This window comes from Corvus cornix, chromosome 15 (assembly GCF_000738735.6).
Source record: "Corvus cornix cornix isolate S_Up_H32 chromosome 15, ASM73873v5, whole genome shotgun sequence".
Taxonomy (NCBI): Eukaryota; Metazoa; Chordata; class Aves; order Passeriformes; family Corvidae; genus Corvus; species Corvus cornix.
This window is the reverse complement of record NC_046345.1, coordinates 9,620,278-9,645,618: the sequence shown is the minus strand read 5'-3', so window position 1 is coordinate 9,645,618 and position 25,341 is coordinate 9,620,278. Positions and strand designations below refer to the sequence as shown.

At 45.6% G+C, this 25,341-nt stretch overlaps 1 protein-coding gene across 2 annotated transcripts in view; it reads left to right on the top strand.

Moving 5' to 3' along the window:
- The window catches only part of BCR (BCR activator of RhoGEF and GTPase), a 95,188-nt gene that overhangs the window by 46,830 nt on the left and 23,017 nt on the right, over positions 1–25,341 (top strand). For both annotated transcript variants that reach the window (XM_039560979.1, XM_019285260.3), the window contains 7 exons: positions 753–937; positions 10,782–10,886; positions 11,387–11,572; positions 15,158–15,265; positions 16,662–16,722; positions 17,173–17,225; positions 17,569–17,709. In XM_039560979.1, the coding sequence (XP_039416913.1) occupies positions 753–937; positions 10,782–10,886; positions 11,387–11,572; positions 15,158–15,265; positions 16,662–16,722; positions 17,173–17,225; positions 17,569–17,709 (839 nt within the window). The remainder of the gene's footprint in view (positions 1–752; positions 938–10,781; positions 10,887–11,386; positions 11,573–15,157; positions 15,266–16,661; positions 16,723–17,172; positions 17,226–17,568; positions 17,710–25,341) is intronic.

The following is a 25,341-nucleotide window of genomic DNA, read 5'->3' as shown; positions in this document are numbered from 1 at the left end:
AACTGAAGATGCCATAACCAGTTTTGCTACTCATTTTTCCTGCAGAAGTTCATTGATGTCTCATGCAGTAATGGTTAACTTGACCCTTCATACCACCATCCTTTTCTGCTTGTGTTTTGGATGTGTCGTTTTAGGGTTTTTTGGGGGAGGGGAGACGGGATGTATAGAAGGGAACAGTGTGGTGGTTTGTTTATTTGTTTAAGGGGTTAAGCTCAAAATAGGAGGTGGGGCAGCCAACAGAAAAGGACCTTTTAGGATTTTATTTTTGGCAGTAGGTTGGTTCACTTGACATGTAGGACCTTTCTTTCCTAGTCCTCTTGTTGCTGAGAGGTATGGAGAGAGTTACAGTTCTCCCCTGAGCTATGTATTACCTATCTTTCCTAAACTGTCAGGGGCATCATCTGCTCTTGATCGACAGAAAACCCAGGGTCTGTTACCCAGTACGTTCCTAAACCCAGACTGGTATTTTGATGCTCATGCTTTTGAAGGAAAATGTGAGGGAAAGTGCTGTAATTAAATGACCACTAATGCTAGAAAGGACTTTGCCTTTTAGGACTTAGAATAAGTGAAATGAACTTTTGGTGACAACGTGAATTTAATTATATTTACTCCTCTACTTGATCTGTATTTAACCATTGCTGACTCTGGGTTTACTGATAACTAACCACAGCAGCTGGGAGGCTGCACCTATTGCCCAGCCTGTGCCCTCCCCAGCTGCAGGGTGAGCAGACCCTTGTGTGTGTGTTTTGCAGATGCCCCGTTCGGGGGGACCCCGCCTGGCTACGCGTATGATGCTGACCGCGCCGAGGAGCAGAGGCGGCACCATGACATGATGCCCTACATCGACGACTCGCCATCCTCCTCGCCCCACCTCAGCTCCAAGAGCCGCGGCAGCCGGGACACGCTGTCCTCGGGCTCTCTGGAATCCACAAAATCAGTGAGTCCTGTCCTGCCTCTGTGGCGTCAGCAAAGCCTTGTAGGTTTGCAGGGGGTGGACAGCTTGAGCAGGGGACAGACGGGGACTGCCAGCACTGTGGGACACATTACCTGACATAATGCAGCACTGCCTATTGATGGTGTACATTTAAAGCTAAACTGAGGCTTCTAGCTGATGCTAGGCCTAAACTTCGGGGGTCAGTGTTGTGTATATGATTTTTGAGCACTTTGTGCATTTTAGTGGAGAGAACTGGTGACTAATTGCAGTTGAGAGGGTCTCTAAACAGCAGATATTTTGGAAAGGAGACCATGGAACGAAATACATTCATACCTCTCTGCATGTGAATTGTCATTGCCTTTCACTAGGAAAATAAAAGTTCTTTTCAGGTAGGTTAAGGATTTTGATCAAGCATCTGGAAGACCTATTTCCTTCAGCCTGTGAAAATGGAGCAAAAAGAATTAAAACTGCCAGCTCTGAAGTGGTGACTTTGGGTGGGAGATGGCCACTGCTTGTGATGGATTTGACTATTCACTAAATAGCTGTCTGTATAATCAGTTATCATAGATAAAAAGTACAGAAGGGACTGCCTTGCCTGACCTGTGGCTTAACATGGCCCTTCAGTCTGCCTTGCTTTGGTTTCGCTTCAGGTTGAATAGCATGGCTATAGCTTGGAACTTCAGGAAAATTTCTATTTTTGTTTTTACAATAGTCTTGGTAGTGAGTCGTCTGTATGACTTGGTAAAGAACTATTGGCTCTGCTGTCTTCACAGTCCAAAATGTCTTAGTTTCAGCTTGGATTAATCTCTTTGACTTTCAACCTTTCGCTTCTTTTTATCCTTTTGCAATAGATTGCAGAGCACTTGAGTCCCAAGTTGCTGTTTCCCTAAATATCTTTGTCATTTTCAAAGTTCTGGGTTCCCCAAATCATTCATAAAAATGTTTAATAGTGCAAAGCCAACTGTCACTTCCTTCCTACAGTATTTCTATGAAAGAGTGCCAAACAACCTTGAATTCCCACATTGTAAATGACACTTTGAAATCTCTCATCCAAGTGTTTTAACTTGTGTTGCCTTTATGTTGTTCTTCCCTCTTAGTTAAGAGGTCATGGAAGATAATTATGGATATTTTAGAGATATCAGTGTACGTGTAAATCAACACCATCACCATTATCAGGCAGTTTTATTTATCTTGCATCAAAAGGCAAGTCTGAGAAGTTCCCCAAACCACCAGTGCTCAGAGTTCATTATACACATCTTTCTGCTCTCTACTGGTTACTGTCATATATCTATGCTTACTTCTTCCAGGATGAATTCTAGGTTAAGAATCCTTCCTGATACAGTGTCCTCTTTCTTTCTTATTTATAAAATTCATTGTCAAGATTTCTTGAAGCATTATCAAATACATATATTGTTAGTGTTTACTTAATTTTATTTGACTGTAAAGTGTGGAACCTAGTTAGCTGCTTATGCTTTAGTCTATTAATTATGAGATGCTTTCTTATCTCTCAAGATGAGAATTCTTGTGATATGTAAGAGGCTTTTGAATGAAGAAATTATCATTACTAAATTTAAAAAGCTCCAAAACCATTTTAATATTGGCTTGAGATTTCCAGGTTATGTTTCTCAGGATGAAGGAAAAACACCGTGTGACTACACATGGCTGAGAGTTATCTTCAAAGAACCAGTTATGATAGTGCTTGTGACTGGAGGCCTGGAAGAGACACTGCCTAATAGTTAATGTTGTGCTTTATTTATTTAAATATTGCCTCATAAGCATTTAACAGTAGTTAATTTAAAAGTTACTTTAATAATGCTTGAAGGCTGCTTATTCAAAAATAGTTTTTAACGTAAGTTGCTGCTTTCTTTTCTCTGACTATAAAAAGATGTTTCATGGCTTCCAAAAGAAAGGGGTGTCCTGATACAGAGTAGGCTTTTAATCGTGAACCTTAGTTGATTCAATTGATCCTGTCTGTAATCAGTCCACAGATGACAGTCCCTGGACAGTCCATGACAAAGATAAAGAGACTAATTTATGTCCAGGTATATCCCGAGCAAGTTAAAGTTTCAGTCATCATGAGCTGTTAGATGGCTTTTGCTGAGTTATGTTTTCAGCTCTAGTGGAAAACACATCAGTAACAAAATTAGGTGTTAAACACATCGCTGAGCCAAACGCAAAACATGTGTTGGACCAGAAATATCAGGACGTATGTCTCTGCTATTTTATTTTGCACTAAACTTGATTAGCAGAAAACATGTTTTGTTTAGATGCGTTTGCTTTTAACGTTGTCTTCTTGTCCTTTTACTTTTTCATTAGGTACCTGCAGTTACTTCTGAAAATTTCAGTTTATTTTTATGACCAGTCTGAGAGTGAACTGTATGTAACACAATGCATGCACTACGTACACCATAGCAAAACATTAGGGTTGTAAAGTAATTCAGAAGTTAAGAAGTCTTGAATCTTTGTGATAACTTTGAATTACTCAATTGTCCCATTTTTCCTGTGGGCTCCTGCCCTGTGCAGTGGGTATAGTGAACGATACTCACTGGAGTCAATATTTTATCTCTAGAGCTGCATGTGCACCTTATTTACAGGACACTGCAGACTCTGGTCTGGGTACAAAAGTATTCATTTCCATTAACTTCAAATACAGCTGGAATGTCACACAGATCTTAATTATCCTAGCAGTGTTTCTGTGAGGTAAGAGGATGGTATGTTCACTTAGCACAGGTAATGGAGGCAGGCAGGTTATGGGAGAAGCATTTGCTAGTTTTGGGGGCTTAATGTGAGATGTGTAATATTCTGCAAAACCAGGTTCTGACTTTTAACACAGCTTTCTTCACATTAAAGTAAAATTCCCTTTATTTCACTTGGAAACCAAGCGTTAACAGCACTCCAGTCAGGCACCCAGAAAACGGAAAATGTTGCAAACAATGATATTTTAAATTTATTTTTTATAAATATAAATCTAAGTAATTCACTTGTCACACAGACTTTGCAGCATTTTGCTGTGGTGGTCATCTGCCTTATCCATGAGACCTGCCTCCCTCTTGGGGACTGCATTGTTGCTATCTGAATATTAAGGGCGTTTTGCTTTGATTTCTTTATGGGCTTGCTCTGGGCTTTGTATTTTTCTGCCAGGTGTTTGACTGAGTTCTTTCATCTCCCTAAAGCAGCTAAAGCCTTTGGTTGGGTAGCACATCAGGGTTCCCCTGCTCTGTCCAGCCACCATAGGGAAAGTGCAGAGTGCCAAAAGCATTGTCTCTTGCTAGAAGAGAGTGAAGGGAAACCTCCTGGACTATTTGTGAAGGGGCTTCCTCAGTGTGTAGGGTGACCAACTCCCAGCACATTCTGTTCCAAGAATTGAGGGTTGCAGTTGACTTCCAGAGGTTTGCGGGGTTTACACTTTGTCATCTGGGCAGTGTTTTCTAATCCCTCCTACCACCTATATCTCATAAGTAGATGAGGAGATGCTGCCTGCTTGGCCTCCAAACTGTGCCACTTCAGCCACAGCTGGTGTATTCCCATTCCACCTGTTCCCTGCCCACTGCACAAACTGTTGCTGTCCAAGGAGGAGGACAAGGCTGCACTAGCATTAGTTTTGTCTGTGACCCAGACAGGGACAAGCAACACAAGCATTTGTAGTGTGGATCTCAACAGCCCTTGACTTGTCATTTTTGTGGTAAGGAGGCCTTAACAAATGTTCGTATGGAGCAGGTTGGGTCAGACCCTTTCTTCTGGCTCTTCTAGAATCTCAGGCTGGGCTGCTGATGCATGTCCTGCCATAAAACCAGTGCTTTTGCCAAACTTTGCTCTTAAGCAAGCCTACAGGGAGAGAGGAAAAAGGAGAAACAGGTTCCACTAATGCCTAAGTTGTTTGTTTATTTAACTTGAGGAGTGATTGAATTTTCCCAAACCTTCCTTTCTGTAACAGCTGAACTGTTATGATTGAACTCTACAGAAATTCTGGAAACCTCTCTTGGAAAATGTCAGCCCAAATGTTTGCCAAATAAGACAGTGCTGGTAGCTTCAGAAGGTGTCTGAAGACTGTTGGTAAAAAGTAGTGATAGTTCACTCCCAGAATGAGAGAGAATGTGTCTGTCTTTCCCATACAGTGAGTGTGAAGAGCAGAGAAAATACCTGGATAAGGTTAGAGGAGGACAAAGGGAGAGCTTGCTACAGTATTTTTAGGCCACAGGAAGGTGTTGGCACAGCTGGAATGTCAGTGACTGACACCCTTCAGTAGAGAAGAGTTACTGCCAGGAGTTTTGGAGTGGGTAGTTTGCAGCCTGGAGGCAAAAGAAGGCTAGGAGAAGGGGGAAGCTTCACCTACTGTCATCCTGTTGCTGCTCCTCATATGAGGAGAGATTGCAGCCCTGGGAGGTGCAGAAATAAGAAAGGCCTTTCAGGATGCTCACCAGCAGAGCCAGGCTCAGAGACGTGCGTGGCGCTCTGTGGAGGTGGGTGCAGGGCAGGCAGTGGAAAGGCAAAGCTCATTCCACTGCCTTAGGAAATGAAGGGAGTCCCTTCTCAGGAATTTAGAAGATGAGTTTTTGACAAAATAGATCTCTCCAATTCTTGCATATATCAAAGCAAGTGAGGCAGGAGTGCTAAAGCTGAGCGACCACCTCCTACTGTCTGTTCTGTTTGGAGGAGAAATTGGCTGGTACTTACAGACTTTCAGGTAGAATTTCTCTTTCCTTTTCTGCTGTGCATTCATGGTTGGTGCAGCATTGGCAGCCATTGCCTTTCCTCAGGTCAGATCCTTTTGTTCCTGCTGTCTGCCAGCTCAGCAAGAGCAGGGCTGTGGCAGAGCAGGTTGTGGATTTTGCTCCTAGCTTGGTCCCAAGGGGATGCAGAGAAGCTGACCTCTGAAGCTACAGTAGTAACTGGGATTACTGCTCTTCTTGGTACTACTCTTGCTAGCTTGTCCTTCCCCCTCCAGCATTTCTAAATCATTCTCCTTTCTTCCTCTCAGTATTTGAATGGATTTGTTTGTTTTTTTACTGTCACTTTCCCCTCACCACCCCCAACAGATGCAGGTTTTCCTTTTTATTCTCCAATTCTTTGCTCCTTATGCCTGGATGTACAGCCCTTCCTGAAGAGAGCTGGCACACCAGTACTGATGTTATAAATAATGTTGGCTTCTCTCCCTGCTCCTTCCCCTCCCCACATGGAGCATGATTTTCTTGATTACAGAATTTGCCCTGTTTAATATCACCAAGACAATGAGACACCTCCAGCAGAAGCTTGCAAATATATTTACGCTTCAAAAATGGAGCTGAATGTTTTTTCTCCTTTGTAGGCTGTCAGCTTCTGTATGAGATTGCAAACTGTCCTTATGGGAAACCTTGCCTTTGAACGCATTCATTGCATGGCGTATGAACACCCCGTACCAAAGGAAGAGTTAAAGTGCCTTTTATACACCCACTTTGAATCACTGATTCTCTTTACAGAGCTGTGCCAGCAGCAACCTCTTTGCAAAATTTTATGTGTTGTGGTTTCTAGATTCTTAATCTGTGCTCTCCTAGCATTTGCAGGAAAACAATTATTGCTGTTAATTTAAACAAGAACCAGGAAGCCCCGAGTTCTTTAAACAGAGTCAGGAAGAGCTGAATCTGTGTAAACCTTGGAGCTGGTGAATGTCAGCCTTGCAGTAATTGAACACAACATGCGATGCCAACCTGGTTAGTAAACTAAAGTGCTTAGGCTGACAAGCTGTAAACACATTCAACCCAGCCATGGCTCAGGGCCAGTGTGTGTGCTCTGATATCTGCGGAGCTTCCAACCCCTCTCACTGGCCATGGTTCAGGTTGCAAAATTGCACTGTGACTCAATCTTTTGGTTTTTAAGACTTTGGAATAGCAAAGAGCACCACCCAGTTGAGAAGAGGGGACACCAGGATCTTGTAGGCATGAGATACCTGTGTAATTTCCTGTAGCCTGCTTTCTACCTTCCTTATTGTTTTGGTGTTTTTTAAATGTAGTTCATGAGGAGTGGGAACAAAGCACTGGTATTTTGCTTGTTCAGATCTGGCTGGGTGCTCCCATGGCAGGGAGACAGGAATGCTCTGGCTGCTGCCCTGGTACAGTCCTGTAAGATTTATTCTGAAACACGTGGGTAGAGAGGTAGCCAGAAAATGGAAGGGCAGGGGAGAAGGGCTAGACATGGATGCTGGCATCAAAGAGTCAGGGACAGACAGAGCATGAAATACTAGTCAGACTTGTACAAGTGGAAAACAGGCTAACCAAGCTGGGTAGGAAGCATGGGATGGACTGCTGACCACCTGGCACTCCCTGCTGAGCGGTTAGAGTTTGCCAATACAGGCTGCTCCCACTTCCTGCTGGGAACACCCCATCTGCACTTTGGTGATAGGTGTATTTTCCCCATCCTCTGTGGTCTGGTAGATGTGGTACCAGCTCCTCCACTTGCTACAAGCAGCTCAAAGATTTCAGACTGCTCCCTTCTTGCCAGGCTAGGGGAAAGGAGTCCTCAGCCTTGGCAGGTCTCCCTGTACTGATGGGGAGCTTGATTCTGATGCCCAGGATGTTCCCTCTTAACTGTCCTGGCTGGACTGCAGGAACAGAGGGGCAACGAGGCTGTTGTAGTCACAGTGTTGCTCTTTGTTTCCCTTCTGTGTCAGATATGGGCAAAGCAGAAATGCCCTTGGCCCTGAGTGCATCACAGCTTGGCTGCTGTGTGGGCAGGGTGGGAGGACAGTCCCACCCAGTCTCTGCCTGCTCACTGCTGTCCTGTTCTGGGTGAGCAGGTGAGCCTGTTCCCAAATCTGTGAGTGAGGAATGTTATAATACCAAATAATAAACTTACTCCTCTTCCTCCTGATTTTGGCACCACGTGACTTTCTGAGTCTTGGGGAGTACATTTCATAACAAGTGTGACTTAAAAAGCACCCTGAGGCTCAAGAAGCACGGGGGCTGTTTTCCAGATGTTCCTCGTGCTCCATGCAGCCCCAGCTGACGCTGTGAGCAAAGGCCTCCCTCAGCAGGAGCTCTTGTCAGCACACAGCTCCCGGGAGGGAACAGGAGCAGCAGCACAATGCACAGAGCAGCACCCTGGTGGTGCATTGATCCCTGGCGCAGCAGGAGCAGGGGATCATCTTTTCACACTGGAGAAAGCCGTATGTAAATTTGAGGTTCTGCATCGGAGATCTTGTAATGTGCCCTGTGATTGTTGGATAAACTCCCCTGAGGGTTTCTTCAGCAGTTGCTGTGCAGAGCATAAAGCAGCCAGGCTCTGCCCTGTGTCCTGGCTGGCTGTGGCTGAGGCTGGACTTCTGCAAGCATCACACTTGGAAAAATGCCCCTATTAAAAAAGGGTTAGGACAAAACCGTGGACTTTGCACAGTGCCCTTGTGGTAATGGCCAGGAAGGAAGGCCTGCAGTATGTCCTGGGAGATGTTTTTCTCTCTGAAAGTGCATCTCTTTTAACGGGAGGAAATTAACATTCTGGCAGAAAATGCTGTCTCCGTCAGCTGACGGTGCCCAGCAAGAACTGGCTTGTAAATTAAAGCTTTTACTTTTGAAGAGGAAAACTGTTCTCAGTGCTATGAGGAAAACTGTTGTGCCACTGTCGTGATGGGGAAGTTTAAGTCATTTAAATAACTTGTCGTTGTGTGCTGCTCTTTACAGATGTTACAAACATACCCAGCTGGTTTTTAAATCCTCACCTCCTCCAAGAGAACCTGGTAAAGATAATTATAGTGCTGTGTCAATATTGACCGGTTACCTTGTCCTCAGCAGTGGGGACTTTGGAGCACTGTTAGTTTTTCTCAATGCTTCTTTGTGTAGCTGCACTTTTCTTTTGTAAGTGTTGTAAGAAATATTTGGAAACCAAGAGCAATTGTGTTTTTCTTGCACCAGGGCTGCCACATCCCTTCCTCTTTGGGTGAAGGCAATGTTTGTTACATGTCTTGGGGCTGCCTGTCTTGATTACGTGTGTGTACCATGCCTTACAAAATGGTCCATGAGCTGGACATCCAGGCACTCCCAGCACAGAAACCCTAAGGAATGGTCACAGCCTCGTTGAACATTTCTGTGACAGTCACACAAGTGCTCCATAGATGCACAGAGTCTAGTGCAGTGTTCATTTTACCATGTAGTTTGTCACTGGTGTTTTTCTGAAGTCTTCTGAACACTGACTGGTGAATTACAAATTTCTGTCTTCTTTGAGATGCCCTTTCAAGATTTTAAAAGGCACTGCGGTTCTTACTGAATGTCACTGAAGGGCGGGATGCAAAGAGAAGTTCTTCTTTCCATGTAGTACCTAACGTGTGTGTAAATCTTACTCATTTCCTTAGAACAGCTTCCGTCTGCCACTTTTATATAAGAGGTGATGGTGGTATTTGACACCTCACAAAATTTTTATGAAGTAGTTGCTGCAAGTCTTTTAGGCTAGAATATAGCTTGTGAAATTTAATGAAACTGTTCAAAAATCAGAACGGTTATTGATGAGACAGAATCCAGAAATATCTGGGAGCATGAGGATCTGTTTCTTTCTTTGTGTTGTGCGTAGGTTCAAAGTCACACTCAGGGTGTGATAGTTCCTGCAAACTGAACCTATAGCCCAGGTACCTCATCTATACATCTGCAGAGGGCCCTAAATTAAGTGGAGCTTTTTTGGGGGCAGCTATAGGGCTGTATGTTCCGTCACTAGAGTGGAGTGTACTGCTCTGCTTCCTAATCCTCCCACTGTGAAATCAAAAGCTGAAGATTCCTCTGGATATTAAGAGTAGGATGGAGCCCCAAAAAACCTACCCAAATCCCTTGAAAAGTATGTACCCTTTCAGAGCCAACTTCTGACTCTATTCTTAGAGACATTTAACAACATAAAAAGGTTGTGAGAGTTTTAAAATGCTATTTCTGTGAATGACAGAAATAAAAAGAACTGGAAATAAGACTCTGTAAAAGGGGAATGTTTCTCATTATTTATAACCTTCATTGCCTGACCAAATTTTTCTAGAGTTTTTGAAAACACTCAGTTTCACTTTATCAGGTTAAACACTTTTTCAGGTAACAGTTTTGAGAGGAAGGATAATTGAAATTCAACAAAAGGGATTACTGCTTCTCTTAACACTTCACGCTAGTCTTCCCCATTAGCCCATGAACATATTTATGTGGGGCTTTTTCCTCCCTCTCTTTGGTTGTTTTGATTAAGAACTCCTTCATGGAATCCCAATAAGAAAATCAGCATGTGCATTCCAAGCCATGCTGATTATTCCATCCTCTCACTAAAAATAGACACTGTGCGAGCTGACACTGAAAAATAAGTTAGGGAACAGTAGAGAGTGGGAGGAAGAACAGCCCCGTGGAGCCAGGTCAGGCTGTGACTGTGGCGTGTTCGTGCACACCTGGGGAGGTGCAGAGGAGTGATCCTGTCTGCTCACAGAAACATGGCTTTGGAGAGCTCCCGTGGGAGGAGGGAGGGAGTTGCACAGAACAAGGGCCCTAGGATTTGTTTAGGAGGATGAATTCTGAATTTTTAAGTTCCATGTTTTGAATTTTGTGAAGAGGTCTGGGCACCTAATTGAGGCACCATGGTTGGATGACTAAAGCTAACACCTGTAAATAATCTAAATGGCATCAGTTTCTGGTAAATAAAAATTTCTTTAATGTTTTACATTTGCATATTTCTAGAAACAAGATGCTGAGCATAGGTGGATTTTTTGTTTGGTTTTTAGTCTGAAAGTAAACAGAAAAAGCAAGTATGCTCTGGTCAACTGAATGGTTTTTATTCTCCATCCTCATTCTTGGTGTTTTTTCTTACTCTCCCTGCAACCTGCTCTTTATTTTTTTTAATTTTTTTTTTCTCTTAAACAACTTCTTTGTAGAGTGAGCCAGACCTGGAGAAAGGCCTGGAGATGAGAAAATGGGTCCTGTCAGGAATCCTAGCCAGTGAGGAAACCTACCTGAGCCACCTGGAGGCCCTGCTGCTGGTAAGTGCTGGGGACAGATGCCAGTTCAAACACTGGTACTTGAATTTTCACTGCTGCTTCTATCCAGAGTTCCCCTGAACTTCATGTGCCATGGGTTACAAGTTGCTGGGTGCAAAAGGTACCTGCTACTCCTCCAGTAGAGAGAGAGCCTTAAAGGAAGGACTGGATATAGCACACTTTGGGAGTTGCTAATGTGGTAGTATCCAGGAGCTCCATCTTTAAGTATCCTGTGGTTATTATTACACATGTTGCTGTACAGTGGGACAGAGCTTAGGGAAATGGAGTGCAGAGGGATTTTAATTGCAGCATTAATATCCAGGGAAAATTCATGTATGAGGGGTGGCTGATCCCCATGAGAGAACTTGTTCATGTGTAGCTTTCAGGAGTTGTGTGAATGCAAATATCAGTTCTTAATAGGATAAAAAATGACTTGCAGTGTGGCAAAGGTGAATGTTTATGGTGGTTTGCATGATAATGATTTCCTTCTTTCCTCATTTCAGCCTATGAAGCCTTTGAAAGCCGCTGCCACCACCTCCCAGCCCGTGCTGACCAGTCAGCAGATTGAGACAATATTCTTCAAAGTGCCTGAGCTCTATGAGATCCACAAAGAGTTCTATGATGGGCTCTTTCCCCGAGTGCAGCAATGGAGTCACCAGCAACGTGTTGGGGACCTCTTCCAAAAGCTGGTGAGTCAGCTGCCATCACCAAAGGTGCTGGTATCCCTCACCCATCTCACAGGAGCTGAGACCAGAGGGATCAGTCTGTGGCTGGAATAGATGAGAGACTTCTCACCTCCTCCCTTTGCCACTGCAGTGAGGGCCCTACAGCAAAAGTGACTCTTTCACTGTCTTTAATTAAAGACTGCAGCAAGCTGTGGTGGGAAAATAAATACAGTTTCACATAAATTTTGAATCTCCAGGGTTTCTGCAGAGTCCTCAAAGCATTTCCTTTAGATGAAGATGGGAGAGTGGCAGTATTACAAAGTGAACTTCTTAACACCAATGGTGAAGTGTTCCTCATTACTGTTGAACTCCCTCACTCTCTCTCTGGTGCTTTGCTCTGCCTGGTGCTGATTTATGGTCATCACCTTTGGCTTTGCTTTTCTGCCACTATCCTGGCCTTTCTGTTCCCCTTGCTGTTATGCTGATGCAGTTAACCTGCAGCTGAGAATCCTCCAAGCAACCTCAACAAAATTCTCTGAGTGCAGAACAGGACAAAGATATATACAGCATATTCCTGAGGCTGAATTAAAATTGCTGAGTTTCTGAGCCAGATGACAAATTGTTTGCATTCTAGGAGGGTTTTTTTGCCCCTTTAGCCTCTCCCCCAACATGTGCAGAGAGGAAAGGATTAAAGGAGCTGTTTTTTCCTTTTTAGAAAAGAAAAGAAAAGAAAAGAAGCTCTGCATTCCTGAGGTGCCTCTGGTTCTCAGGGTAGGAGTGACATTCCAGTGAGGGGTTTATTGGCTGGGGAGTATGCTTTACCAGGGTCGATCAATTGTTAGCAGCTGTGTAGCTCAGCATCAGCTCCATCCCCTGTGGAGCAGGGGGAGCTGGCCTGGAAGATGATGTTTTCTGCACATGCCAGCAGCTCAAGATGAAAATACAGGAATCTGCTTTTCACTGCCAGCATGTTTTAGCCAGGAGGGGTCAAGTTGGTGCTTTGGTGAATAGTTCATGGTATGCAATTTGAGCAGCTGGTTTGAGAGGACAAACCCAGCTGCTGCTGGGTGCTGAAGCAGACACAGAAGGCTGCTGGAAGTGGCAGCCTCACAAGCTGCACTGGACGTGTGGTCAGCAGTGGGAATAGCACTAACTGGAGAAGACCTGAACGTATTCCTTGGCAGGGCTGTCCAGCATCCCTCTGCTTGGTGCACAGCTACTCAGGCTTTTGTTTGAGACTATTTCTTGTTGCTAGCTGATTTTGGGTGCAGGAGTTTGGCCCTTCCTCCTCTCTTATGTTCCCCTGATTTTTCTGCATTTGTGGCAGAATTGTTGATTTTGTTGGATTAGCATTGGAAACAAAAGAACAAACTGCCCTAGTGCAGGAGACTTTGAGCTGGCATAGCAGTTTCAGTTTTGGGTGGTTTGGTACAGCATCGGTGGGAATTGCAAACACTTTGCTGGATGAGATAAAGCTAATAATTCTTGGCAGGCACTGGGAAGCAACTAGATGAGAATGACAGCAAGAACATCAGGCTTTATAAGGCATCTATAGTAGATGTACATCAAATCTTTTGGAGCAGACTGTTTACTCGTGGTCATGTCAGGCAGTCTGATGATAAACACTGAAATACTTGTTATTATCCAGATGTCCTTGAGGACATTAATTTTCTGTACTCTCACGCAAAAAACAGCACAGTAGATTGAAGTTACAGATAGTGGATGCAAAGAGTTTTAGAATTTCATGTGTTCTGGCACAAAGTATGATCTATTTGCAACATCAAATTGACTGTTATTGCACCTTTTCCTGTTGAGAAAAAGAAAAGATGCCAGGCATGTGGGAGTGAAATACGCTTCTCATTTTTGGGGAATATATTGTACAATTTTTTTTATAGCTAGGAAGGAAACTCTTTAGAGCTGTTTTTAGAAATGAAGAAATATTTAGCAAACGTCCTCCCTGATAGGCCTCAGAAATAGAAAAAAATACATCCAAAAGCCAGCTATTTCTACCAACTCTTGTTTCATTTTGAGTGTGTTCTTTTTAATTGAAAAAAATAAATAAACCAGCATGAAAATGGTGTGTGAGCATTATTACTTTGATTGGAAGCTCAGTTTTTAATGAAAAAGATGTCTTTGTGATGGCACATTCAGAGGAGGAAAATGAAAGCTTAGAAAGACTGTTTAGGAGTAGCAGGAAATGAAAGAACCACATGGGAATGGAGAAACTTTAAAGCTCTGCCATGTTAGCTGGCATCATCCAAATCTGAATGGCATAAGCCCTGCAAATGGTCAGTAATTCTGACTGCAGTGTCTTCACAGGACTGTGCATCAGTGGCAAATGCAGATTTCTTTCTCTCCGTGCTGCTGGGGTAATCCCTGGTATAAATGAGCACAGTTTTCTTCAGCTTCAGTCACAACTGTGTAATTCTGTATGAGAGTTGAGATTGTTTTCTAGTCTTTCAGTAAAATGTGACCTAGGAAATAGTTAACTGTTTCTCAGCCTCTGTTAACTAAGTTTGTGCAGGGAATGTTGTCCAGAGAGTGGTTTTTCCTCTTCCATCACCTCTTGCACAAAGCTTCACAGAGAATGGGGAGCACAGTGGTTATGAGAGAGAGCAGGAGAGGGAAGGAGCAGTGGCTGTGAGGAAGTTCCCTGCTCTGCCTCTTGCATATCTCGGGCAGGGATGTGCAGCAGTGCAGAGGTGAGTGCAGCCCTCCTGGCAGTGTCTCCTTACTGCACCCTTGGCTGCTGCCGGCACTGCAGGCTCAGGCTGCCGAGGTGTTCCCAGCCCAGCCTGGCAGCTCTGCAGCACAAAGCCAGCTCTGCACTCCAGACAGGCTTGGAGGCTACCCAGGGATTTCCCATGCTGGATCCTGTGTTCTCTGGCATGAATATGGCTGCAGTTCCTAAGTCAGCAAACGGGATCAGTGCTAAGACTCTGTGGTAATAATGACTTACTACTGCACTCTGAGGCCTGTTCCATCCTCTTCTGGACCAGTTCCATGCTCCTTCTGCTGGAAAATATGCCATTTTCTGTCACCTAGTGCCCCAGTCACTGCCATCCAAACAGATTGTGCTCTGGATCTCTCTTCTGTATTTTCAGCACTCCACTGTCCTTATAATAATATTCACTAATGCAGATATGGGTAGTATCTGGGTTTGATTTAGTATATCCATCATGCAAAAGCCAACAAGTAGCTTACTGGGGTCACATTTGTGCTGTTGGGCTGAATCATTCCTCTCTGATTCATATGTTGTGGCAAAAAGCCAGCAGCTCCAGTTACATTAATGAGCTGCAATATTAATAGATACTAATCTGGCAGTTCAGAAGGGAAAAATAGATGTCAGAAATAAGGATGTGTCATTCTCATAGGCTTTCACATCCTTCACCAGTAAACTTGTTCAGCATAGGGCGGAACTGGGTGCACGGGGACAACAGTGCTGGTTAGACAAAATTGACAGGTCAGAGATGTCATTCTGGGCCTGCTCAGTATTCCCTGTAGTTGTTTGGTGTGAAGGAACATGATCTGATCATTAGATATCAAGGCTGACCATCCCAAACTGCCTTCTTCCCCAGCACTTATTTTATTTTGTTTTGCTTCCTGCAGGCCAGCCAGCTGGGAGTGTACCGGGCCTTTGTGGATAACTATGAAGTTGCTATGGAGACAGCAGAGAAATGCTGCCAAGCCAATGCTCAGTTTGCTGAAATCTCTGAGGTAATGTCACGGTGTTCAGACACACGAGCTGTCTGGGGCTGACTAATACCCTGCCATGTCACTCCTGTCTATTCTCCAAGTACCTCTGCAGCCCTGACTTCTGGAGGAGTTGTGAGCTCCCACAGACTCCCTGCTTCAGCTCCTGTTCTTACACTGATTTGTACCTTGGGCTGGTCACAGACACAGCCTTTGTGTTCTGTCCCCACCCAGGGAATCTGGTAGAAACTGGCATTGCTTTGAACTTCTCCAGCTCTGTGCCACCTTCATGCATTTCTAGAAAGGAAAGCTGTATGTGAGTTTCTCAAGTCTTTCTCTTGCTAATGATGATTCTGGCTGTGGTATAGAAGCCATCCTTAATGGCTGGCACCATGGCTGTCAGTGGGATTGCAGGCTTCACTGGCATGGAGAGGAGACAGTAATTCTCTGTTGAAAAAGGCAAGTGTGTCAACCATAAATCTGTAATACTATTCTTTGGCCTGCTCTGATTTCCTCCCTGTCAGAGGAGTACCTTTGTCAAAGAATTTTGAATACTTTTTCAGGCTTCCCAGACTACCAGCTTTCCCTGCAGTGCATGGTCTCATTGACTGTTTGGATTGTAGTGATTATTTCTTGAAGAACTCAGTTGCCAAGAAAACATGAATTTCCTATGTGTCTCCTTAAAAACAGATGAATAATCAGAGCTGAATACTACCAGGGGTGTTTAGTGGTCTGAGAAAACTCCTGAGTACATTCTATATCACACGTCCCTTGAGACTTTTATGATAAAGAGGTAAAATATGATCCCTCAGTTTTGCTGTTTCTGAAGAATAATTCTGAAATCATGCCAGTATCTACTGTATTTGGAATAACAGTGATGGTACTTTTGCATTTGTGTCCTGGTGAGGATTTTGGAGCTGAGCACATTAATGCATGTCATGGCCCATGGCAAAGAGCAGAGTCACAGACAGTGTTCCTTTGCTGCTGTGAAAGAACTGCCACCCAGCTCTGAGTACAGGAATAAGAACTATAACCTGGGGGTATTGAATCCCAATCCTGTACTTTATTTATTGGTGCTGGGACGGTGGCTTTGTCCTTATGGATGTCTTTCTTCTGCAGGTGATTTAAAAACTCCCCCATCCCTGTTGCTGTAGGTGGTTCCCTGCTTTGCTTCATGTCTATTGACAGGTGCTCCTTAGAACATTGCTTAGTATTTGAGATGTGTGGGTGCCTGTGGCATGGCACTGGTGGATTTACCAAGAAGGAAAGCACATCTTTCCATCACTGACTTGAACTGTGATAGGGCTGTCCTCCTTTCACATGGAGGTCTTCCCCTGGAAGAGCAGATAGTCTGTTGTGTTCCCATGTGATATTTCAAGGTGACTGACCATCTGCTACATGGGTTTTTTTTTTCTTTTAGAATCTAAAGGCCAGAAGCACAAAGGAATCTAAAGATCAGACAACGAAAAATTCCTTGGAAAGTGAGTGATCCATGGAGAGGAGACTGGTCTGTCAGGACTGTGTGGAGGCTGTTGCCAAACCCCCACTCTCCCTTTTTCTTTTCAAATGCTGGAAGGTTATGGAGTCTGCTGGCTCCACCTGCGAAGTCAGTTCCCTTCTGCTAAGTAGCAGAGCTCATGCAAAGCCTGCTGCATGCATGGGGAAATGCCTCCTACTTCAAACCTCATCAGTGCCTTTGGGCAAAGCCAGCCCAGCCACAGGGCTGCTGTGATTTTAAGAGAACATCTGCTACCCAGTGATAGCACAAATGCAATCTCAGATGGTTTTATGGGGGCATTGAGAGAGCCTGGTCAAGATCAGGTTCCATGGGGCTTGTCTCTGTGCACATGAGTAGAAGACAACCCATGCTAGAAGAATGGGTTCTTCTTGATACCACTCTTCTTGATATTCCTGCTGCTTTGTTTTCACAGCTCTGTTGTACAAGCCAGTGGATCGAGTGACTCGCAGCACACTTGTCTTGCATGTAAGTATCTGAAGGGGAGTTTTCAAACTTTAGACTGCTGTCCTATTTTCTTTGACCTTCACATTTTCCATGGAGCTCCAGGACTGCAAAAATAAACCTGTGCTGCTTAAGAGCTTCTTCCCTTTACACTAAGGAGATGGAGTCTGTAGGTAGGATGCTGCTATCTTTTCAGTGATATCACCAAGTGCAGAGTATTATTATCTTCTAGAGATAAATCCTTGCTCTAATCTATATGAAGAAGCTGGAGCATTTTGTCCTACAGCTCTAATTAGGGGCACTCGAACCCTTCTGCCATCCAGTGCTGTTCATGATTGTGTTCTCTGTTTTGTGTTCCTACTGTCAGGATTTGCTCAAGCACACTCCAGTGAGCCACCCTGACCATCCCCTGCTGCAGGATGCTCTGCGCATATCACAGAACTTCCTCTCCAGCATCAACGAGGAGATCACTCCTCGCCGGCAATCCATGACTGTAAAGAAAGGGGAGGTGAGTCTTCCTGCTCTTGTTATTTTCTCAGTTTCTAAATACTAGTTATGTCTTTTCTGTAGAGCTGGCTAGGAAGTTATGCTGTTAATCTGTTTGTTGCTAAGATACAGTTTATGCAGTGTCCTTGTTCTCTAAAGGATGTGGTACAGCTCCCTCTGTTTTCTCTTCAGAAAACAGTTTGGAAACCGAGAGGAAAAGTATGATTAGAGTTTTGTCCTTAGCATTGTCATAATCATTTGTCATACATCCGTTTCTATGATGCACATTGCCGTGCACTAAATGGATTTGTATTTTACCTGCAAACTGAAACCAAATGGGAAGCCAGGGGGGAGAAGAAGGTGAGGAAACATCAGAAGTCATGAAAGATTAGGAAAAGCTGTTTTCCAGAATCTTAATTTTCACCATAAAATTAATTTTCTGCATCCTTATTTCTAAAGGAGAGTGTTTTAAATGTGACTGGAAAGCAAAACAAATGGAATAGGTTGGGAAAGCCAGGGAGATGACTGACTCCTAAGAGTGTAATATAACCCTTCTCGGCTCTGTTAGGAGCTGGACTGCACCCAGAAAGGTCTAAGATGTGCAGATCCTTCACTTGCATGCAGTGTTGTGCAGGGAGGCCACAGAGTTTCTCTGTGGTGGAGTCTGCATTCCTCAATGGCTTGATTCGGCTGCCTTGTAATTCCATTAAAAAGGGGTTCAGTCCCTCCTGATGAAGAAAGGCCAGGACTGGCAGAAGTGTTGAGAGAGAGAAGGATGTAGGAGGTTGGACAAAGGGAGGTACAGCTCAGATAGTAAATGTGTAAGAGGAACTATGGCAGCATTCCAGACATGGGCTGATCAACAGTGACCCAAATTACCCTGTGCAAAAACATCTCTTACAAAGCCCAGGAGATTGTTAAGATACCATGAACCTTCATGATTTTTTTCCCAAATCCTGACAACTAAACGTGCTTGCTTTTAGCTGTTAAACTGATTTTCAGCTGACAAAAGGTTTGCTGGAAGCTGCAGTTCTGGGAATTTGGTGCACTTTGTCTTGCTTGTTGTCTCATTTTGTCAACCGAGGACACCTCCAGCTGAGAAAAGAAGAGGAGAGGCCAGGCAATTGGAGGCTGAGGCAGAAGCTCAGCCATCAGTCACCAGTGCCTCAGTGATGGGGGATGGCCTCGTTAAAGTGACTGCTGATTGATTCATAACAGAAAGCACAGGCTAGAATGCCCCTCGAAGGGGAGGGAGCAGTTTGTGTTCTCTGGTTGTCTGTCAGCATCTCAATGAGGGGTGCAGACTTTGAAACGTGTCATGCAGAATCCTAATGAGGTGCCTGAGCCCAGGCAGAGGGGCAGGCTCAGGAGGATGAACCTGATGATCACTTTTTGGAGCAGTGTATTTGTCAGATCTTAAAAAGCAGGAAGGGAGGCACGGCAGGACTGGGCTCAGCAGGCCTGTTCACACTCTCACTGGTCCTGCAGTGACTCCAGGTATGATGTGGGGAGGGAGGAAGAGGACATACCTGAGGAGAGCGCCGTGGGTATGCTGGGGGGTACTGGGAGCCCTTTGTGCCCTTCCTCACTGCACACAGCTTTTACTGAGCCCAGGGAAGAAAAGGACTTGCCTTCCACTCTGGGAATCTGACCGGGAATATTTTCTTTAGTCATTTGGCACCAATATCCCACTTCTATCAAAGCAGTAGTGCCCCAGTTGAGCTCTCTGTGTCCTGAGAGTCAGTATGTTCACTCTCCATGTAGTAATCCAGAGACAGAAATCTGCTCCTGGCTACTCTGTGTGGGTTAGTGATGGCTGTTCCTTCTACAAGCTGCTCAGCTTGGGGTCATAGCTGGGTTTTGTTTATGCCTGTAAATCTTCCCTTTTCTACTTACCCTTTCCTCCCACTCGCCTTGCTGGTGCTTCCCCCGGGGTGACAGGACAGTGTGTGGATTGCATCTCCTAATTGACTGCTCTCAATGCATAATGCATTTTTTATTTTAATGAATCACCAGCTTGCTTTGATGGCTTTTTTCATTATTTGTCTTCCTCCCATTGAAGTTTCCTTGGCGGAAAGGAAGGAGGGTAAAACAGCCTTTTCCCCTCATGTATTGCTTAGGTGCTGATCTCAGTTATCTTTTTTCCCCAGTCCTTGCCTTTTATGTGGAATATTTTTTCCCTTTGAGTGTGTTGTGGGGAGGAATCAAATCTCCTTTGCCAGCCTCTTGCTCCAGCTCTTTTTTTCAGGATTGCTTTGAACTGGGGAAAGCAGCCAGTTGTTAATCTCCCTAGTGACAGGCTGCTAAGGAGGGGAGTGTAGGTCAGGAGAGAGTACAGGCTCATCAGCACAGTGTTCTTCTCTTTTGCAGAGGTGATTCCCTGCTTTGGGAGCAGTGACTCAGCCTGATCTGCCTGCTGGCTCCGTGTGTGATGCCAGGTGTCCATCCTGTGCTCCAGCCCCCTGGTTCTCCTGGGCTCCAGAGGCTTTGTTCTAATCTATACTTATGCATAGGAACTGGAAGGTTTCTGTCATGTGGTTTAATTTGCTGGGCTGGATGAGTATTGCAGGTAGTGCAAAGAGATGGGAACAAAGGGAGTAAAATCCCTCACCAGAGGGCCAGAAAGAGCTGCAGCAGGGAAGGCAATATTGGTGGAGTGAGCCTGTGAACAGAGAATTTGTTCCTTGCTGACTGTAGCAGACTTTGCTAAGGACCACGGTATAGAGGAGCCAGGAGAGTGCCAGCCTGGCAGCACAGGGGAGCCGGGGGGCCATCTCTGGCCTTTTGGGTCTGTTTCCATTCAGCTTGATCCACTACATTCTCTTGTTCCCTTCTTTTCTTCCCATCTTTCTACTTTTATAGTTTTACCTTTTTAACTGCTTTTTAATGAATAATCTACAGGTATCCACTTTGCTAACCCTCTAAATAACAAAGCAAATGCATGGAGGGGAAGGGGATCTTAGTAGGTCTATACTTTGTGGCTCGGAATGTGAGTGGTGGAGAGTCACCCACTGGGGCCATGGAAGAGGCATCTTCCTTGTTGCTGTTGATCCTTCTGCACCCCTATTGTTGTCTTGGTTTAAACAGGGAATGAGGTTAAGGTTCTGCTAGGGACAGTGCCTTGGGGAAGAAGGAAAACAAATGCTTTGAGATGAAGGATGTGCCACTATTACATTCAGAAGGAGGGCAGTAATAACCTTCTCTAGTCTTACTAACAGAACAGCTCTAGGTACTGCATGTTGGGTTTTTTTCAGCTAAGCCCAGATGCAAATGACTGTAGTGCTTGTGTCTTTCCCTGCCAGAAGTCAAGGCTGGTGTTTCCGGCTAATTCAGTCCATTTGTGCAAAGCACAAATGAAACTGCAAAAAATTGCAGAGTTCACTTGAGAGGTGGTGGTCCCTTTCTTGACTGCTGCTCCTCTCGTGCTCTTTGCAGAGTGTTGTTCCAGGGCAGTTCAGATCAACCTGAGTGTGGTGGCTGCCACTCTGCCTTGCCCTGACCATGTACTCCCACTCTCTCTGAAGTGTTCATACCGATGTTTGTGTGATCCCACAGTGGCACAGAGGAATGGAACCTGGAATTTTGGGTCACTGCTGGCTGAGCGGCTTCATGTCTGGTCTCATCAGCACCAGTCCAGACACAAGGGAGCTGACAGGCAGCTTTTTCTGCGATCAAGCCCAGTGGATCACATCACAGATCAGCTTGTGCTACTGTACACCCTTTGTCCTTGCCCTGGAGAGAAGAGGCTGCTTGGCAAGCTGCTCTACCATGTTTCTAAATGTGGTTTTAAACTGCAGTCAAAGGACTGGGTATCATTGCCTTAAGCTTCTGTTTGGCTTTGTAGAGGCCAAGTGTGCTAGAGAAGGAAAAGGACAAAGGACATGTGCAAGGGAGCAGAAGTGCAAACTGAAGCCTTTGAAAAGCTGGAAGCGAAGCTTAGGCACAGCCATGCACAGCATGGGGCCTGGTGCCTACCGCTCCTGGAGGCCTTGGGCAGATGTTGGCAATAGAGCACTCAGAAGTTATCTTGGCTGCTTCACACTGTCTTACAGCTGGAGCCAGAGAGCTCCTGGTGACAGGAGCTTTGGGAAGAAAAAAAAGACTATTAAAATGCTCAAAGAGCAGCCAGTCTTAACTCCCTAGGCAGAGCATCCCTTTTGGTTTTTTTTGCAGTGCTGGTCTTGCAACACACTTACACACACGAGGAATCATTTTCTTCCTACGCTCTGTAGAAAGCCGAACCACCTCTTCCTCACTGACACGTGCCAATACCCATCCCCTGGTTTTCCCCTCCTCCCTCTGCCTCACACATGTCCCAGCCCTTCTCGGGGCTCTCACCCACACGCACTGCAGGCCTCTGCTGTCACCACATCGGATGAGCTCTTTCCTCGGCACACAAGCGGGAGATGGCCTTTTGTGCAGCTGTGGGTCTGCTCGAGTAGGTTTTTAAATTCCATTTTTGTAATGTGTCTCAGACAAGTTGGCCACACTTCCTGAAGTTAATCAGTCTGTGACAGCAGCAGGATTTATCATATGCAAACAGCACAAAAACACTGTAGGATGAATAGATGAGCACAAGGTAGTCGTGAGCTTGGTAGCAGAGGAGGGGAAGATGTTCAGTGACAGAGGTAAGAGGAGGAGGAGGACAGCAATAGGCAATCCAAACAGGATAACCAAGCACTGGAAAAGGTACAGGGAGAGCTCTTTTGTTCAGAGCACTGAAGCGGGTGGGAGGAGCAGATGAAAACACGCAAAGAAAAGCAGGGCCTGGAAAAGAGACTTGGAACTTATATTGCACCAGTACAGGAGCTTTGCAAGAGCCACTGAAGGTAACAGCACAGGCCTTGTGCGAGAGACTAAAGATGATCCTAATTCACTCTATTATGATACAAAATCTTCACCCACACTTCCTGGAACATCTTTCTGAAGCTGTGCTGAGCTCCTGTGCTGGACACCTGACAGTCTTGGAGGCCCTCTGTGGAAGAGAGGGGATCACTCTGCCACTCTCCTGCTGCTGTCGCCCTATCACCCTAATCCTATGTTCTCTTGGATGTTTATTTGGTGTTTCTGTTGTTAGTGTTATTTCAGGCTATTTTAGGAAATCTTCAGCACCTTTGGTAACTGTAACAAACAGTAACTCCGGGAACAAGGTAGAGAGATGGTTTCCAACATGAGAGCTATTGTATGGCATGTTCAGCAGGATCGCCCAGCCAAAAGACCTTGTGTTTCAGGAGACCCCATTTAATGGGAGGCCACCAAAGGAATAGCTGTTGGTGGCCCTGGGTGGGAGGAGTTGACCAAAGTGTTGGTTCCAAAACTGCAGAGCTGAGGAAGCCTCCTGAGTGGCGCAAGTCCTGTCTGAGGGGCCTGCTGGCTCCCCCAGGGTTGGGAGAGGATGGGCTGACTCATGTCAGGAGGTCCAGGAAGGTGCCCTTTGCTCCCACGCTGTGGGGTTTGGCAGGGATCTGGTAAGCCATTGGGAAATCCTTTTATTGTTTCCCTCTGACCTGCTGCACCTTCAGGCAAGATGACTCATTTGCAGCAAAGGATGTGCCCCTTTGCTGGAAGTGCCCCTCCTCAGCCCCACGGATGCTGAGCAGCCTGGGGCATGCCTGTTGTGCCCAGCCCTAATGAAAGCCCTCTTTTCCAAGAAAAGCTGGTAGTAAGGAGAAATTTCCTGACTTGATCCACAAATGTTTTCTCCTGTACTCTCCTCCCCAAATGCTTGGTTGCTCTTGTGGCAGTTCAAACCCACTGCTTGCTGGAGGCAGACCTTCCCAACTAGCTCCCACGAGCAAGAAGATATGAAGAATGAAGGGTCTGGGAAGCTCAGTGTTTCCTTCTGACTGACTGGAGTATACCCCTTTCACCTCTTTCCTTCTGTTCCAGCCCAGCTTAGGAAGTACAGGCTTGTCCTCTCCCACCCAGCTCTCTTTGTGGGATTTTTTGCTGCCTCGGGGTTGCACTGTGTCTGTGTCAGTGATAGGGTTTGGTTCCCAGGAGTGCTAACGCAAATAAATTCAGTGCCACCTCAGCCCCAGGTGGGAACTGTGAAGGTTGTTGAGTCGTTTGGCATGGAATGGCTGAGCTTTCTGCTCAGGTTCTGGGGAGATGTGCTCTCGGCAGGGTGCTGGCCTGGGGCCTTGGCTCATCTCACACACTGCCAGTGCCTGGCAGAGGTGGACAGAAGGTCAGGTCAGGACTGTGCCTTGTCACTGCCAGGCAGGGGAAGGACAGTGCCACATCCTGATGGGTAGCAAAAATGAGTAAGCCGTGAGAACATCTTTACACCTACGAACAATGTGCAGAGGTTGAGCTGGCAGCAAGCAGCTATTCTCATTGCTCCAGAGGAGCTGAGCTGATTTGCAGTGTAATTAATATGCATCAGATCTAGAAACTTGAGATCAGGGGTTTGGCTTGCTCACAAAATATCTTTCCCTGCTTATTATTGCTCCCAAATGAAATTCTTTGCAGGAGAGGAGATTGTTCTTGCTACTGACAGCATGCCTCCTCCTGTTTGTTTATTTATTTTCAAAGCTCAATGTTTCTAGTTCCCTATCTGGGGCTTGCTCTCCAGGCAGGAGGGAAAGGCGTGCTCAAGTGCCCATCAGCAGCAAAGGCATTAGTGCAGGCAGGAGTTATCTCAAAAAGCATAGAGAAGAAGCCAGGAGGATCACACCCACCTAAAAATAAACACTAACATATGTACAGGCCTTTCTGAGCTGAAGCACTGCTGGATGCCAGATCTCCCCAGAGTCCTGCCCGGAGATGCTGCAGCAGTCTGCCAGGGAGCAGCCTTGCTTCCTGCAGTTCTGAGAAAAGTGCAGTTTTTGCTGCCCTGCTCACAGATTTCCAGGACCTTTGTGTAATGGAAGGCAGCACCAAGATGAGCTGCTGACTCCATGTGCTTTCACAGTAAGTTGTGGTGCTTGTGTAGCTGCAGACAGGAAAATGCAAACTCTTAGTCCCTGTCAGGAAGTGTAGGGTGCTGTGGGACAGACTGTGGAAAGACGAATGATGTCTGCAAGGGCATTTCTTTGTCACATGTTCCTTGCCATGATGCCTGCTAGGCTCAGGACTGATGTGGTTTGTTTTCATTTTGGAGAGCCAAGATGGGAAGAATGGTAGGCAGGAGAGGCAGCGCAGGGCTTTGCACTCCCACACCCTCAGCAGGGAATGCGTTCAGGGTTTGTTAAGTCACGCAGCAAACAGAACCCAGGGGCCTCACCTGAGAAACTGAGGCATCACTTCTGGTGTGGGTGTCCTGACCTTGCCCAGGGGAGCTGCTCTCGTGGTGCCCCGTGGAGACCCTTCTCTGTGTGTGTCGCTGGTGGGGGTCACAGCCATGGGGCAGGGCAGCAGGGCCTCAGGGGCGAGTCCTGAGCATGGGGGTGGGCAAGGCTGGCAGTGAGACAGCTGGGGAGATGCTGGTTAGCCCTGGACAGGGTTAGCAGAACTCTCCTGTCTCCAGCCACAGTGCTGTCTAGGCAGATGTGGGACATCTGATGTGTCACTTAGTGGTGTCAGAAGAGCATCCTCTTAGCTGGAATAACAAAGGAAGTACAGGTCAGGGAAGAGTTCCTTAGCATGTGTGGGGAACCTGGTGGTTCCTGCTTGTACTGGCTGCGAAGTGAGGCAACACTGACAGTTATAC